Here is a 19,457-nt window from a genome sequence, read left to right as displayed (position 1 = left end):
TTAAATAATTTTCATGAACTATCACTCAACTAATCGCAGGAGCATAAAACATATCTCACATTTCTAGTCTTTTATGGTATGGCTTCCTATTCTGTCTAGTTAGCAACAATCAAACATGTTTTAAAGGCAATCATAATTAAACAACTTCTTGTCTACTAAAGAATTTCATCTTGGTGGTTATATACAAATTTAAATCGGAGAATCATTTAATTTCAAAGAAGTAGCTGACTGTCTTAATAGGTTATTCTTCTCATCCCTTTTTAAAAGGCTGCATTTTATCTCCTGAACTTTTTCTATAAAATGAATTATTACACAGCATAACATGATACAGAATAGATAAATGAAACAAAAACAGTTGCCAATCAAAATGGAATAATCCAACTGTGCTTCATAGTTATGTCATATGGCAGGTGCACAAACAATGCACATTTTCAAACTGAAAGTGCAAAGCCGAGCTGCATTAAAATTCCTAAATATGGTGCTTTTTCATATGCCCAAACGTATGCAAAAATATAGTTCTACTCATATGTATTAACTGTCGATAATTTTCTGACCACTTTTCTATACAATATTTATTTTTATAAGCCCAACTACAAATTCAGTTAATGGGAACAATGCAGAAGGAATTGTATACTACATGACTTGGTGGTTTTGGTTTTCCATTTTATGGCATATCAATACATGAGGCTTATTTAGTTCTGAGGCATTTGGAGCAAAGCACACTCCCCAATGACACTAATCATACAACTGATTTGATGGTAGGATTAAAAAATTCACTCTTTCAGTCCCAAGTCTATCATATTAAGTCTTTAGCAACTGCAGCTCAATTTAGCAGGACTCCTAAATGTCAAAGAACAATCGACAACACTCCCAGAAAATGAAATATTTCCCAGTATTAGAAAGAAATGCATTAAATGAAATGTTTGAAAGGCACTTGTAATAATGATATATATTAAACAACAATACATTGAGAAAACATTTAGGGCAGAATTTAATGTCATGGAATGCTTGGAGTATTAAAAACAAACAATTTAATAAATATATCATCTACTCAAAAGAAAGACTACTGACTACCTCATCATTTTCTCTCAAGCCCAGCTTATTTGCATACACTCCATTGATTTGCAGAACACTCCTAGATGAAGTGATTGTTTCTCCTGACCAGCTAAAGAAGGCTTTCTGCTCATTTGCATAAACCACTTTAATGACAAGAAACTGCAAAATATACAAATATATATGCAATTGAAATTTAAAAAACACAACAAAAACAGCAATAAATTTAATTTCATCCAACAATTAAATTTATTTGTACTCCATCCAGTATGAATTTATCATTCTTACATGTAAATATATTAAAAAAATTGATAATACTATCTCTACAAATGTTCATCTCAAGGAAACTAATATTTACCAATAATTGGCATATCCTTCTTGTTATCTCAAAGCATGTAAAATGGCATACCTTATAGTCAGGCAAAAGATACAAACATAATTTCAGATGACTGTCAATCACAACATTCTCTGAATGAATTAAAAACAAATCTTCAAAGAAGAAATTAACCCCTACTGGTAACTGATTCTGCATTAAACAAAGCTGCAATCTTACTCAAAACAAGGCTTTAAACACAGCAAAGTGTACAGAAGAGAAATATAAAATTCGTTTCATAATGTAATATAATCCTTCCTTACCAAAAATAAGCCATTCAATTAAGAAATGTTGGAGTTTCCGCAAGTTATCAAATAAAAACAGTGTAAAAACATTTTATAAAAGCAAGCCAATTCTTGCTTATAGAAGACCTGAGAATTTGCAAGAGTTTTTTTTTATCAGAACTAAACTGACAGAAAATAAAGTTTTTCATCATCAGAAAAAGTATCTATTTTAGCAGCTCCAATACAAAAGTGTTTTCTCTATGTTATAAGACTGACTGCATATCAACTGATGTAAATTTATTTGATAAGCCATAAAAAATGTAACATGCAATATGTTGGACAAATACTTCAACAAGTTTCCAAGTGAAAGACTAATCATTGCTTTCATATATAAAAAAATCGCTTTCATATAAAGATAACTGTATGGATCCCCAGTTCTCCTCTAATGTTTCAATACATTTTAGTACAAATAATCACTCTTTACATGATTTTTCTTCATGAGAATCGATATTGTGCATGGAGAGATGAACTGACTGATTAGAGAAAGTTAATGAATTCATAGGTTAGGCACTTTGTATCCCAATGGCCTTAATACCTAGCATGTATAACATATTAATAAAAGAATAAATTGGTTGAATACATACATATAATTTTTAAATAAACACACATTCAAACAACTGTATATACAGTGTATCCTGTATATCTAGCTATGGAATGTGTTTGCCAAGAGCAAATATTTAGTTAACTGGGCTACAGACAAAATCACAAATCAATGACAGGATCTTCCAATAAAGCCAACTGCATGAGGTAAATATAACAGTTACAGCATCCAATAAAAAGCTACAAAATAAAATGAAGCCAAGTAAGGCATGTGGAATATGATTGTGTTCGATCATGTACTGCATTTTGTAAATGAATTGTGTAATGGCATGCCCAACATACAAACACATGATCATTACCTAATGGTCTCTGAACTGTGTAATGGCATGCCCAACATACAAACACATGATCATTACCTAATGGTGTCTCAACTGTGTAATGGCATGCCCAACATACAAACACATGATCATTACCTAATGGTCTCTGAACTGTGTAATGGCATAGCAGACACACAAATGCATGATCACTACCCAATCCAATTTATGAAACTTATTGAACATAATTTGTTTCTGCACAGGGTTCAAAATCAGAAGCGGAAAACACTGATAATATATTTAAGGTTACTAAGCAAATATGTGAGTTCTTAAGAAATAGATATATTATAACATAACATATTACTATTCAATATGTAGACAACACAGTTAAGCTGTCAAAGTCAATTAGATTATTTCAATTTTTTAGCACTACAAGTACATTATTTACCACATATTTTCCTTTGACTGTTTAAAATGATTTATGTGACACAAATTTTGGATACTGGGAGACACAGTGTCCTTTGCCCTTTGGATTGCAGTACTAGATGCAATTGTGCACATGCAACTTTATGCAATATATATTAATTTGTTTGTTCAACAGGATTGCAGTACTAGATGCAATTGTGCACATGCAACTTTATGCAATATATATTAATTTGTTTGTTCAACAGGATAAAGTAATATGTTATCTTTTATTCCTACAAGTAGTTTCAATTTATTTTTGGGTAAATAGACAATCTGATGTCAGTCTTATGCCAATTATATCACTGTTTATAAAATTATCAAAGTGTTACCAGGACTAAATTTAACTTTACTGAAAGAGAGACCCAAGTAACCAAATGTGATATGAGCAGATACAAAAATATTCTAACAAAACAGAAGGAAACTCAATCAAATTTAAAAATGGAACTGTTATATCGATTTTTGCAATTTTTGTTCATAACTGTAAATTGTAGTGATTATATTTAGGTGAAATTTCATACATGCATAGGTTCCATTTTAATATATTAGGAACCTAACATTGCATAGGATCATTATACAGATGCTTATGTACATGTTTACAGCTACTGATAATAAAATTATTAGTAAATATGTTGATAGGTTTTTTAGCTCTTTTTCCCACTGGATATGTTGGTCTAGTGGCATCTTAGAATAATTAAGTTAATTTCCACTGGATGGGTTAAATGATGTGAGTTCTTCTACAATGTTGTAAATTTGCGATTTCTCGCATAGGTAGTATTAGCAAAGTGCATTTTCACCACTGATGCTTGTATAAAAGAATGTGAAGCAGGACAATTTTAGTCATTCTTATTTCTTGTGTTCTTAAGTCTGCAGATGTATTTTATGTTGTGTTTAGATACTATTTGAGAAGAGAAACATTTGTTTGGATTATTCAGTGGAAATAGAAAATTCTCATTGGACTATATATTATTCTTGGACTATTGTGAATTATTCAAAAGAGTTCTCGACAATACCATTTTGGCATATCAGGAATGTTGGTGGACCATTATTCTTTGGACATTAGTAGAACTTACTTTTTATTCAATTCATAAAGTTGTCCTCCTGATTGTCATTTTAAAACACTGATAATTAAATTGTTTTTTTAAGTTTTAGAAAACTTGCTGGTTTTGCTTATTTCTGTTACTTAGTTTATGACCACAGAGTCAAAACAAGACGATTACAATTAACAAAAATGTGATTTATGAATTGATGTGTCTAAAATATTAGTCAGATGAAATATGAACTAAAAACAAGTATTATTTAACCAATGCATAACATTACACCAAATATGTAGACAAATAAAACTTTATAGTTGCAATCCTATCAATGTACAGTTGTAATGAAGCTTTTAAGTGAGCGGTTACATTAAATAAAGCCCTCTTTCTAAAAACTGATGCACTTGCATGTTGGTTGTCTCCATTTGGTTGAAAAAAGTGTTTAGTTCATTCATATACTGACTTTAATTCTTCATGTGTCGTCGATGAACAGTTACAGTAAAGTTTTATCGGCAACAAAGAAATTAGAAGGAACAGTATGATCTGAAACATGCATGCATGTACTCTCATTTACATAGTAGAGAGGTTGTTTCAAAAAAGTTTTGAAATTATTTCAACTGCATTTTATAGTGAACTTGTAGAAAGTAAAAAGAAAAATTCTTGATTAAGGGTAGTTGATTAAGGATTTGTACTAACAATACTGTAATCAAGTTATGCAGTTAAAATTCACTGCAATGTATAGCTTCCATTGTTTTCTTTTTACGACATACTGCCAAACCACATTGCATATGAATATGATAGTTTTTAAACATGCACCAAATGTGTAAAAATTATAGCAGAACTGACAAATTTCTACTTAAAAATAAATAATTGTTTAAAATCAATGTTAAAAGCCAATTTGCATACTGGAAAAAGAAGACATAATTCAACTAAGTTATATATATATATGTATTTACCCAAAAAAGAAGAAAAAAACTTAAGTATAATTTATCTCCTGGAGAGCATCCATGCTGATAAATTGAAACCACTTAAAGGAATAAAAGATGAACATATTACTTGTATCCTGTTGAATATATTGCATAAAATTGAATGTGCACATGAACACTAAGCCATTCACCTACCAGCTCATGGAAATTAATGTAGAATAGAAACTAAGCAAAATGACAAACCAACAAGAGGCAATTAAAATACTTTTATATAGTTACAGTTGATCTAAGTCATTAATCTGCTTTAGTAACAGTACCACCAACTATGAACTCTCTCTCTGTGGCCGGTTTGACTTTAAAACTCTCTCTCTCTCTTTCTCTCTCTCATCCTCTGGTCAGTTTGACTTAACTTTTACCACTTTTACATGTATAGTATGTCGGCTGTATCAATGATAAACTATGAGATGTATACATTTTTCACTAAAAGGAAACGAGGCTTGTCGAGTTTCCTTTTAATTAAAAATGTATGAGTGGTACATCATTGATACATCATACATACTGTGCATATATTTTGTATATATCACATACAAATACATATATTGGTCCTTTGAAAGCAGTTAAGATTTACTACATGCAGCTGTGTACTGACCTGATGAATGAACTGCTCACATCCATGAGTGTGTCTCCTACAAAATGTAGTTCTGTCTTTTATGGATATTCACAACCACCTTTGCATATTGATAAGTTGAATGTTTTCTTTTTTTAGTTTCTTTTTTTCTTCACATTAATTAAATCAATATAATACACACTTATGAGTTAAACACGAAAGATGGTTTTAATAAAAAAAGCAGAGCACTACAAACATTTGGTTAGCTATGCCATTCACATGAATGCTAAGCCATTCACCTAATGGCTCAAGGAAATTAATGTAGAATAGAAGCTAAGCAAAGTGACAAACCAACAAGAGGTAATTAAAATATTTTAATATATTTACAATTGATCTAAGTTATCATTCTGCTTTAGTAACAGTACCACTGACCATAAACTCTCTCTCTCTCTCTCTCTCTGGCTGGTTTAACTTTAAAAGACGCAAACGAAAATCCTATACATTTGTCATTTCATAGATTTTAGCCTATATCTGGCTATAGTGGTCCAGAGAAAGAGAGAGAGAGGCCTTTAGACATTTTCAAATTTAATAAATAATAATCAATTTTTAGAACAGTATAGTATGTTTAAAAACAACAACAAAACATTAAATACCATGTAACCAAGGAAATTACTGTATAATGTCAATATGTTTTTCAACTTTGTATCATTGATAAACACTGTAGAAAAATCTCAAGGAAAGTATACATGTATTGTTGACAAAACTTATTCTTGTAGGTTACTTGGTGTAACTTCTATTTCAAGGTTTTAATCCAGCTTAAATTCCTTTTCTCTCTCACTGCGCATTTCTGCATAGTTTGTTATGCATGAGAGGGGTATTGGAAACAGAAATCAGAAAGGATTGTGATGAAAATGTGTACCCTATTACTTTCATTTAGAAAACAAAGATTATTAATACTTTTTATCATTATTTTCATATGTCACTAATGATTAACGTGTGGAAATTCATCATTGATCTAGAATCAACTGACGGTCGCTAGAATGTTTATAGATGCATATTATTGAGCCATGGGCGGATCACAATTTGATATACCAATAGTATTGGTATATCAAATTGCTTTATACCAACACTAAATGCCACATTATTTTTAATATATGTGGTATAAATGTATAATATATATATATATATATATATATATATATATATATATATATATATATATATATATATATATATATATATATGTATGTATGTATGTATGTATGTATGTGTATATATATATATATATATATATATATATATATATATATATATATATATATATATATATATATATATATATATATATATATATATATATATATATATATATATATATATATATATATATATATATATATATTGCTTTGATCCCACTTCAACCTGTTCAGCTCTCACTTCTCCCTGTTCTCTGCTCTATCCAAAAGAAGTCACATCCTAAAATTCAAGTCTAGCTTGACCCCTGGGAATTCTCTGAAACTTGTTTTCCCCAAAATGGTCCATATCTGTTAAACAATGCTCATTACTTCATGAAGCATTCATTTTTTGTTTGGTTGCCCTGCTATTTTTTATCACCACTATGACTAAGTAGGTTAGTTTAAGGTAGTTTAATTAGATTATGTACACAAAATATTTATAACAGTGTTCGATTAATCAACTAAAAGAAGTTCACCGATGTATGACTGGGGTCACCAGATCTTAAACATGTAGGATTTGCAAGATTTTAACTTTTTTATTCTACCTCCTTTATTTGATTAAGAAAATGTAATTTATGTCATAATACAAAGGAGGCAAGCTTTTTTCAGTGCAACAATAAAACAAATGCTTTCACTAGTCAAAACACGGTCAGCACTTAATTAAGTTTTCACATAAATGTTCACGGGCATAGCTGTTATGGTTAAGTGGCACATAATAGGTTTAATTACAAGCAGGCACATTGCATTTATGATGATTAGACTTAAAAAGAGCTGAATGATAGAAGTAGAACACAAATTTCACTCTATAATTTTTAAAATTTAATTGGTATTTATTTATTAAAGTACTGGCTCCACTAGGCATGCCATTTTGATCGATCAAAATTTCCTTGAATATCATGAATTATTATGTAATAAACATGTTGTATGGAAAGAAAATATAACAAATTATACGAATTTTTACAGTAAAACCTGTCATGAGCGACCTCTGCTATGAGCGACCACCTGTCATTTCCGACCACAATCGTAATGCACATATCTATTTTACTATATAAACGTTGTTATGAACAACCACCTGCTGAATGCGACCAGTGACCGTGATTTCTTGGCAAAATATGCATTTTGACACTGCTATGAACAACCGCATCGCCAAACAAACAAAACAGATTGACACCACTGACCTTAACTTAATCCTTTGTAAACACTAGAGCTTGGGATAAATGTAGTATGCAAACAAAGTGCACATTAAATAAAACTATAGTTGAAAAACCATATATCGAGATAAACACCTCTAACCATCATTTAAATTTTAATCCTTTGTAACAAAGACTGCATAAATAGTAAAGATTGCTCTAATAATGTGTTTAAAAAGAATTTGTCTTGCTACAGTACCAGTTTTGTGAAATTTACAACTCCAGCATACGGTGTCATTTGTAAACTGCAGTAAACCAGACTAAAGTACATGTCACTAACCGCCATTGTAGTGCCGAAGTCATGTGAATAGCCAGTAAGAGTAACATCAAAGGGAGTAATGACGGAAATACGTAGTCAATTTTGAGGTTTATATTTTTCTTTATCTTTATGAAAACTCACAAAAGGCTGGTAGAAATCGTTTGAAAGGGCTTCAGTGTAGGTTTGAGTACATCGTTTGTCTTTCCAGCTAATCCATAATGCCTGGAGGGTGAATGAGCTCATTGTCTTTAATACTAGTAAGAGAGAATCATTTCCGGATTTTTTCAAAATTATTTTTTAATTCTTTTGTAAGTGTTTCACCAAGCCACCATTTGTTTACCTGGGTGCAGATGGTCGCAACCTTTGATTATCGAGCTATAACGCTGTTTATTTATACTTCATCTCAGAATAAATGTATTGTTTCTTGATGAGTTAATTATATCTTTTGGTTTCATTCATTGGTACATAATATATATTTATTCCACATTTCCCCAAAACCTGATCAAAACCGATAGTCTGTATAATGTCAACACTAATAACAATGGCAGAACCTCCGCTGAAAAAAAAGAAAAATTTTAACACTGGAAGAAAGGATTAATGTCATTGAAAGAAATGAAAAAGGGTAAGACCGCTCGCAAAATAGAGGCCAGTATTAATGTTGTTGTTGTTGTTGTTGTTGGGTTTAACGCCATTTTTCAGCACACGATAGGCTATGCATGGCGGCCAGTATTAATGGTGGAGGAAGAACCCGGGAAAGAACCACCAACACAAATTTAAAAGAGATTAAAGAATATCCTTTACAACATGGTGATCCCAAAATTTTGCTTCTTTGCAGTGGAGATACATGTTCAGACCAAACAGCTGAGTAAAACATGCCAACAAAGAAGTATAATGGATTTCTTAAAAAAACAAGTGAATAAGTGTATAGAATAAGATATATACATCATATCTAACTGTTCATTTTTTGCACATATTAATGTGATGCTGAAATATAAATTTTATTCTAGTTGTTTGATAGATGTATATCTTTATTATATAAAGATATTTTGAGAGGAATGCATGCAATATTTAACAAGATTTATGAATAAAGGCTATGACACATGTACAGTGAGTATGGGTATTATTTATTTTTCAACAATGCTAACTATTGGCCCTGAAAACCAGTCCATTTTCACACAACTCTTATGAGAGACCACCTGTCTTGGGAGACAGCTTTTGGTTGGCAGAAGGGGCGGTCTCTCATAACAGGTTTTACTGTATTCAAATTTTTATATTTCCAAATGCTGATAAAATTTCCAGGTCTATTTACGACTTATGGCGATAAAATGAGAGATATAAAAATGTTTTCATTACCGATTTTGACTGTGATTTCAACAAATCAACGCTTTGGTATTTTCTGGTTTAAATAATGGGATCCATGCCAAACCCCACATTATAAGCAGGTTCGTAAGTTATTAGGGCATGAGTTATCAATGGAGTGGTGTATTTATAAATAACATAATCTGTATATCACTGTATCACTGTGACTATTGACAAGGCGACATGCCTGAAAAGGATAAAAATAGTGTAATAATAAAGAGACCTCTCCACAACATGGCCATAGGAAACCAATTTGAATGAACCACTTAATACTTTGTATCAATACATTAAATTTGTATTTCTGTAACATACTTTACAAAGTCTATATTAACTGTATTCTGTCCAAGTTATTTTTGTCTGAATTTAGGAAAGGACTGTGAAGTGAATTAATGATTTTGTCTGTCTTGCAAGTGCGTTTTTGTATACAAACATTGCATATAGTTGCAAAGAAACTGTTTAAATCTCACATATGTCACAATATAAACAATGATGTAACTGATAAAACAATGATTAACATCTATTTACAAAAATACAATTAAAAATACCCGCCAAAAACATAATGTATCCCGTTGAACAAGCATGTTATTCTATATATGAACAAGGGCATGGGCAAATTCACTTTGTCTACATTATAACCACAGGTGCTCGATGCGAGCTTGATGTTAAGAAAAAAATAATAATTTAAAGGAAAAAAATCATACAGAGTGACAAAAATACCCTAGATTACCCCCATGACCCATTCTGACATAGGACCCTCTCTATCATAATATATAAAAGAGAAGGTACGGAACTTCCAAATACTTCGCTCCACCCATGACCCTCGATTTCCTTATGCTATTTCCGTCTTTAAAGGCACGCGACCATACTATATGGCTTGTTTTACTTCTGAGATATTTTTCTATCCATCAAGCCATCATTGACTTTTCTGCGTTGTACCAAAATGAAGTTACGGGCTGCGAAACGTGCGATTTTCGCGAAGTTTTCCTTTGTGGACATTTCCGTGCTCATCCGAAAACTGGTGACAAGAGTGATATGGACAATGTTTTCAACTCTATGGTGCATCCCTTCTTGAATTACAGAACAGCGGTAGATGCAAAAGTAAGATTTTTACTTACCAGTAACTCGATTCAACTTTAGGAATCCTGTTCCATGCAAGTATTATACATTGTCATCTTCACTGCACAACACATTGTATACATGCATCTCTATTTTCAAAATAGGTGGCACTAACGTCAATGCCGAAATATGATTGGCTCAAAAGGTTATTCTTATTATCATGGTGGCGCTATACAGTTTCACATTTTGCATAGGGTTAGGATTTTAAAGAAAAAGAATGTCCCCGGCTTTCCTCACTGGTTATACTGGCTATTTAAAAAAGACCTTGTATATCTTAGGTATAATGCAAAGAACCTTTAATTCCCTTTATTTTGGTGTATGATTGATGGGTGTACTATGGGTTATAGAGTATACAGCTTGGCCTTACTTCAAATGTGCACCTTTCAAAAAAGTGCTAGCTCTACTTGGTCATTTTCACTTCCTGAACTTCAGAGGTCAGTTGTATAAAAAAGAGCCGATAACTTTTTTTACATTTTATATATTTGGTAATTCATTCATTGCACTTTCAGAAGCTGGTATTGTCTAGTCTGGCAAAATTCATTTTCCCTATTTTAAAAGCTGCTATGTATAGTGTACTTTAGACTAATTCAGACTGATTTTTTAACACAAGGGAGCAGTCATTTTAGTTAGCAGTGTGCTTAAATCATGTAAAATTCCCAAAAGTACAATATTCAAAAGAAATATCATCCACATTACATTAATGTAGCATAGAGGTATGCAAACATTCTCTCCACTGTGCATGTTTTAAATGAGAACTACTTCACCTTACATACGTCACTCTCTCAAAAGTACATATTATCTGGTGAGTGCCACCATAAAGAAGATGTAGGTATTATTTTTTTTTATGATTTAATTATGTTTATATGGCTGAAACATTTAAGTCGCAAGCATCAAAACAATCCTTATGAATATTTCTCCGGCCTTTTTCCCCACAGAACAGTATTTATGAGTGTCAGAGTCTCTAACAAGTCCAGCCTACACCCCTCCATGATAAAAGTGAGCTATTTTAAGAATGCACATTACATTTTGTAAACATAGCAACCAATGTTATGCTGAATGACAGGAACATGAAACTAGCCAGAATTATTTCTGAGATATCAACAATGAATTTTACAATTAGAAAAGGGAGGTAACTCATCAGCTTCATAAAGGTCAAAGGTCAAAGTGTAAAATATTTGCCTATTGTTTAATATGGAAGAAGCGAATTCACTTTCTCTTCATTTATTTTTTTATTTCATTGCAAATAAATGAAAAGAAACATTTTCACCATATATTTCTGTCACTTATTGCAACAGTTTTAAATTTAAGTTGACTCTATTCCTATATTCTAAGTCTTCTAATTTCCCCATAATTAAGGTCACTACTCACACAAACATACCTCATGGCAAATTATGTATGCAAGAGAAAAATGATCATAATTAGCTTATTTTCATGCTTAAATGCAATATGAATGTACCATTTTATTCAGAACATCATGCATAATTATATGAAAATAAAAAAAAATAATTGCAAACATTTTTTTATTTTCTTTAAGGTGGCGCTATACAGTTTCGCATTTTGCATAGGGTTAGGATTTTAAAGAAAAAGAATGTCCCCGGCTTTCCTCACTGGTTATACTGGCTATTTAAAAAAGACCTTGTATATCTTAGGTATAATGCAAAGAACCTTTAATTCCCTTTATTTTGGTGTATGATTGATGGGTGTACTATGGGTTATAGAGTATACAGCTTGGCCTTACTTCAAATGTGCACCTTTCAAAAAAGTACTAGCTCTACTTGGTCATTTTCACTTCCTGAACTTCAGAGGTCAGTTGTATAAAAAAGAGCCGATAACTTTTTTTACATTTCATATATTTGGTAATTCATTCATTGTACTTTCAGAAGCTGGTATTGTCTAGTCTGGCAAAATTCATTTTCCCTATTTTAATAGCTGCTATGTATAGTGTACTTTAGACTAATTCAGACTGATTTTTTAACACAAGGGAGCAGTCATTTTAGTTAGCAGTGTGCTTAAATCATGTAAAATTTCCAAAAGTACAATATTCAAAAGAAATATCATCCACATTACATTAATGTAGCATAGAGGTATGCAAACATTCTCTCCACTGTGCATGTTTTAAATGCGAACTACTTCACCTTACATACGTCACTCTCTCAAAAGTACATATTATCTGGTGAGCGCCACCCATAGGAGCACGGAAGTGTCCACAAAGGGAAACTTCGCGAAAATCGCACGTTTCACAGCCCGTAACTTCAGTTTGGTACAACGCAGATAAGTCAATGATGGCTTGATGGATAGAAAAATATCTCAGAAGTAAAACAAGCCATATTGTATGGTCGCGTGCCTTTAAAGACGGAAATAGCATAAGGAAATCGAGGGTCATGGGTGGAGCGAAGTATTTGGAAGTTCCGTACCTTCTCTCTTATATATTATGATAGAGAGGGTCCTATGTCAGAACGGGTCATGGGGGTAATCTAAGGTATTTTTGTCACTCTGTATGACTTTTTTTCCTTTAGATTATTATTTTTTTTAACATCAAGCTCGTGTCGAGCACCTGTGATTATAACGATCAAATTCCAGGTGGGAAAACGAAAGCACTGAAATTTACATTAGCTTTTACCGTTAGGTTAGTTCACAAATTCTTCACTAATATAGTATTTGACCAAGTTTTTCAAATCTACTGGATACGTCAGTGTTACTGCTAGCCAGTGAAACCAGTTAATATTCACGTGCAATATGAATGTACGCAATAATATTTGAGAAATCTTAATTAAGGTTAGTACTAACAGGTTCATGAACTCCCAGTTTGAAAAGGTCAGTCGACAACACTGAAAAACAGTCCTTGTTGCGACTGTAGAGAACTGCTGCAACTTTTAAACTCATAGTTATTTTTCCTTTATGATTTCCATCGCCTACTTATTCAAATCAAATAAAAATATCGGCCCATTGGTCTTTGCATTTATTTCTTTCCGGCATTTTCCAATGTAAACAATTTAGAGTTACGGTTCTTCAAAGGCTACTACTAAATATCGCAAAGACGCGCAAAGGTGAGCAAAGACTTGCAAATACACGACAATGACCATATATAGGTATTTAAACGGACAATATTCGAAAATATTTGCTGTTGATACAAAATTGAAATAAATATATTTATCAAAATATAAATGTTTGCGTTGTTTATATGTTAATTGTTCTTTTTTTTCTTTCAATAAATAAATATTTTGGCATATGGAGGTTACTTCTATTCTCCCTTTTTGGCCCTTTCAGAAGGCAGTGTTTTCCTATTTGCACTGACGAGGGGAGAGGACCTTGAAGTCTGGGGGTCGAAAACAGATTTCAAAGGTTAGTAGAAACGCTTGGAGACGTTTCCCTCTGCATAGGCCTGCAGCTCGTCTGCTCTACAGCTGAACCAGTCTCTATCTCCTGATCGCAATCATCGAAATAGTCCGCGTTCTTACGTGCCGTCGGTACAGTGCCGGATTAAACCCTGTGGAGGTCCTGAGGCAATCGAAATCTTGCCCCCCACCCCCACCCCCGAAAACTATCTCCTTTTACGTTTTTAATTTTACCAACCAACAACTTTAATAAACCAATTTTATTACACAAAAATATTAACACTTATTAATGTTATTAAATAAATTAACATGGTATGTTATTAAACAAAAGTTATCTAATAAGTATTGTCGCGGGGTCCCTAAAAGGCGTTGGGTCCATAGGCGGGTGCCTATTCTGAATATTTGGTAATCCGGCACCGCGTCTGTCCCAGAGGTAAGAGGGGCTATTGGACAATTCAGCCCAAATACACTGAAGTTGGATAGGCTGACCTTCGTCTGCAGTACATACGTTCGGCAAATAAGAGAAGAAAAAAAAAGGGCGAACCAGCAGATGACATCGATCAACCTCCAATGCTTGAGCTTAGAGTAAGTTAAAACGAATTCTAGGTTTATTGTATCATAATACGATAACATTAATAATTCATGAACTATAACCAGTCGCTGTCACATAGTCATACGATGAAGATCCACCGACATGATAGCTTATAATAAGTTAAAAACCAATAAACTTTATATACCCTAATATGATAATAACTGTATTAAATCTAAGTAGTTAATGGGGATCTTATAGGGTCTATGGGATTTATCATTACAGACCCCCTTGGGAACATATAGGGTCTATGTAAATTTAACATGGAGAAAAATCGTGGGAACATATAGGGTCTATGGGAATTAACATGGCCAAAAACCCTGGGACAATATAGGGTCTATGTAAATTTAACATGGAGAAAAATCGTGGGAACATATAGGGTCTATGGGAATTAACATGGCCAAAAACCCTGGGACAATATAGGGTCTATGTAAATTTAACATGGACATAAACCCTTGGGACTGTATAGGGTCTATGTAAAATTGAAACAGGGAGGGTCTCTATTTTTTTTAAAAAAAATAAAATAAAAAAAGGGGTAGGCAATTCAAAGACTATCTCTTTTCGAGAAATATGGCTGGCCCTGAAAAGGGCCTTTGGGTTTTCTTCTTCTTCTTCTTCTTCTAATTTCTTCTTTTCCTCCACCAAGTTCTTATTTTATCTCCTACACTCTTCTTCTCTTTCTTTTTTTTCTTCTCCTCCTCTTCTTTCTTCTTCTCTTCCTCCTCTTCTTTCTTCCTCTTTTCATTTTCTTCTTCTTTTTCAATCTTTTCGTTCCATTTGCTTATTCTTATTCTTTCCTCTTCATCCTCCTTCTCCTCCTTGATCTCTTTCATGACACCACTAATCTTGTCCTTTGCTTTCCTTAAGTTATTAATTTCCATCTTCACACGATGGGGACTATAGGAATAATGGTCTTCAACCAGTCTTAATAGCATCTGTTCCATTATTCCTAAGTTGTCTAAAACGTCTTGCAAGGTTTGAATTTTGTCGATTTGGTTTGACGCCATCTTCTTTTTATTCTTTGCAGAATGGTTTGAACAACGAACACTGTGGGTTATTATAGTGAAAGCGCGGACGTGATGGAAAACATCCCCCTAAAAAACATAAAATCTATCTTACCTAGATCATGACCCAACAACGCGCCAACATGAAGGAAAACATCCCCACTTTTCTCATTTCATATAATATAACCCAAACTATACTCTCCACATACGCTAAGAAACAATAAAGAAACCCATAATCTACTATTCACACAAACTTACTTTATTAGTTACTAACACAAACACACAATCACATACACTCCCACTATCAATAAAGAGTTAGTGTTTATTTTTACACTACTCTACCTACACACATTGGCAAATTGATCGTTATTTCTTTTCTAGAGTATTGGGTAGCCCTGAAAAGGGCTGTTTTGTTTGGAACTTCATGGGCACCTGGTTAATGGTGGCACCTTCCAGGCCTGGCGCCACATACGCATCTTATCCCCCAGTTACTTTTTACCTTTTGGGGGGAGAGAGCAGAGGCAGGATATGTCGCTTCAGAATCCCAATTTTCGCTCTCTGGGATTTTGAAATTTTTTCTTCTCTCCTTTTCCTCCTCCTCTTCTTTGTTTCTTCTTTCCTCTTTATATCTTCTTTCTTCTTCTTCTTTATATCTTCTCTCCTCCTCTTCTTTGTTTCTTCTTTCCTCCTCTCTTATCCTTCCCTCCTCGACAATGGCTTCCGCGGCCAGTTCATTTAATATGCGCCTGGCATATTCCAGATGCACATGAAGCTCCAACAGTTTCTCAAGTCTCGTGTTCATTTTTTGGTGTTGATCAATCAACAAGGGTAACTGGACTGCCGAACGAGTTTCAATTTATACTGAAAGCGCGGACGTGATGGAAAACATCCCCCTAATAACATAAAATTCATCTTACCTAGATCATGACCAAAAAAAACAACAACGCGCGGACCTAAAAGAAACACTCACTCACTTTTTATGCTACCCATCACTATTTTAAATTTTTTTTATAAATCACTTCAATAGACTATCCACATACACAAAGCAATTCAATTTAACTCCAAATATACACCTCAAACACTAAGAAAAGATATCATTTTAATCTACTATCCACACCAACTTACTTGAGCTCTTACAAACACAAACACACCAACACATACCCTCACATTTTTAAAAAGAGTTAGTGTTTATTTTCACACTACTCTACCTACACACATTGGCAAATCGATCGTTACTTCTTTTCTAGAGTATTGGGGTAGCCCTGAAAAGGGCTGTTTTTTTTTGTTTGCTATGGCATTCTTTTTTAGTTTCTAAGAATGCGATGTCCTCTGAGGATAGACTTTCTGGCGATAGGTCTGCTTCTTCGGAAAGAGAAGAAGAACTCTTTGGTGTCGATACGACAATCGACAAAGCCTCTGTCAGCTTCAGGTTGTTGCTGCTGTTGCTGTTGTTGCTGCTGTTGCTGCTGTCTCTGAAGTCTGTACTTCTCCGTCCATTCTTCTTTTTCCCTGTTCACTTCTTCTCTGAAGAGCTCTTCTATCAGGTCTTCAGTGATTTTTAACATTCTCACATTCTCTATTTCTTCTGGCTTCGGTATCAGACTGTGTCTGACCCTATGCAAATTCACGTAGGCTTCGTTGAGCTTAGCTAGTTTGGAGCACATCTTCTTAGGAGGATGAGTCGACAATGGATGGCTAGACTGGAAACAACCCCGGTTATTATAGTGAAAGCGCGGACGTGAAGGAAAACATCCCCACACGATTTTCGATTCGCAACGTTCAGTGATTGTCATGAGAGGGATAGTAAGAAATGAAAGAGCATCAATTCAACATTCTTATAGCTAAACAAAAGACAAAAGCATTTTTTCAAAACACAACATTTTTTATTCAAAAATCACTTAACACTAAACAACAACTCTTACATTTTTTAACAATAATCCAACACTATAACATCAAACCATTTTTTTTCAAATCACAAACATTTTTTCTCAATTTACAATCTACTTTAAACAAGGCTGACAACGTTGTGAATGAAATTGTGATTTCCACTGTTGGAAATCATTAGGCCATTGATGGACACTACGTTTCCTAGCTTGAGACAAAAGATAAGCATAATGGTCACAAAACCATCGATCTACTTTCACATCATTTCTAGAAGAAGAACGAAGATCAAAATGAGTCACTAAATGTTCTAAGGAATAGCCCAGGCTGCGATGATGCAGAAAATACACACAATATTGTCCACACACCAAGGAATCTGTGCCTTGTAATTTCACGTTATTGAATCGGGTGGTTTGAGCATTTCTTCTCATAAAGTCGATGATATCGTCTTCCAAAGGGGGCAATCCGTACGAATCGAAATATTCCACACATCCTTCTTGAGGAAAGTAGACGGCTACCCAGTGGGTTCCTGGGAGATGACTGTCGTCCGTGTTGATCACATAAGCTTGATGGTCTTTAGGTTTGCGATGAGGGAGTTCATCTTTAGCACAGACGACAGGATTCCAAGAAGCCGTATACGAACTGTGGTTCAAAAGGTAATAAAGTTCCCAGGTATCCATTGATTTGTGTTTGTTTTTTCTTCTTCACAGGTAATAATACGTCGTCAATTCGATCCTGACTTTTTGCTTGAAAATGTCTGACGAATAAACGGTTATTCGTTCTGTTTCCTCACTCTGATTCAGGAGAGCTTCGATACGATGGATCTCTTGAGTGGTTAATGGTGGACAAGAATGTTCACGCAAGTCTTTATACCACTGGTGCAACACGTCTTTGTTCGAGATGAGACTCCAAGCTTCGTCCAGATACTCGTCCAATTTTTCTTCTTGACTCAACATCAGGCATTTATCGTGTTGAATTTGACTGGGATGATCGTTTTGACATCCATAGCAATTTTTCTTGATCAATTCCGTCATTTTGTCGACCAAGTGTTTGGCAAAACAGGAGACTAAATGGGCTTCTTGTTCTGGCCATCTCGATTTCATCATGATCACTTCTTCTTCCACAGTCTCCTCACATTTCATGTCCCAAGTTTCTTCACTAGGTAAAGAGGGATAACAGTCTTCCATGACTTCTAATAATCTAGAATGACTTCTCTCAAACTGTTGATTTCTATGGTATTATCGAATTCTGCATACAGGATGACGTTCACTGTTGCTGATAGTTTATCTGCAAACTGAAGTTCCACACGAATCTGGCCAGATTTTATAGGGTGGAAATGTCCCTCGTCGCTGCCTTGGTCTGGAGTGAAATCGAAAGCCCACAAAGCATAGCCTCCTGCATATTCGTTGTACTCAATGCCGTGACTGGTGTTGGTTCCTAACTGGCCGGTAGCTTCGTACAGGGACAAGTACGATCTCAAGTAATTGTTCTTGGTAAAGTCAGGTTCGAAAGGTCGGGTACACAAGGTCTTGCCATCACGACTGACTTCGATTTTCTTTACGTTGAAGTGTTGAAAGTTGAAAGGATTTTGAGCGAAGGCTCCGTTGAAGGCTGAATTCGAGACCATACCAAGGATTAAACGTTTGGGTAACTGTCCTTGGAACAGATGATCTTCGGTCATGGACTGCTGTCCAGCAGGAATGGTGAAGGTTTTCACTTCTACGCGTCGTATGGGATACTTGGCGGTCGTTCTGCTCAACGTTTGACTGATGTCGTTACCCACTTTGGGTAACACTTCCACGCGTCGTACGTAGAGTTTGGCCTCTAAAATTGTGCTTTTAGGATTGCCAGTCTTAGTAGCATCAGCATCGGCCAACAAATGGAAAGCGGTACTGC

The 19,457-nt window shown here is 34.0% G+C and overlaps 1 protein-coding gene across 1 annotated transcript in view; it reads right to left on the bottom strand.

Annotated features, from left to right (window-relative positions):
- Window positions 1-13,729, bottom strand: part of LOC149774181 (peroxisomal ATPase PEX1-like) — a 109,685-nt gene extending 95,956 nt beyond the window's left edge. The window contains exons 1-2 of the mRNA XM_089945712.1: window positions 13,540-13,729; window positions 1,075-1,215 (exon numbers count right to left, since the gene is read on the bottom strand). Coding sequence (XP_089801838.1) covers window positions 1,075-1,215; window positions 13,540-13,635 — 237 coding nt within the window. The 5' untranslated portion in view covers window positions 13,636-13,729. The remainder of the gene's footprint in view (window positions 1-1,074; window positions 1,216-13,539) is intronic.
- Window positions 13,730-19,457: the final 5,728 nt, after the last annotated feature.

Source organism: Sinohyriopsis cumingii, unplaced genomic scaffold (assembly GCF_028554795.1).
Source record: "Sinohyriopsis cumingii isolate HCF-2022 unplaced genomic scaffold, ASM2855479v2 utg000400l, whole genome shotgun sequence".
Lineage (NCBI taxonomy): Eukaryota > Metazoa > Mollusca > Bivalvia > Unionida > Unionidae > Sinohyriopsis > Sinohyriopsis cumingii.
This window is presented reverse-complemented; position numbering and strand designations above follow the sequence as displayed.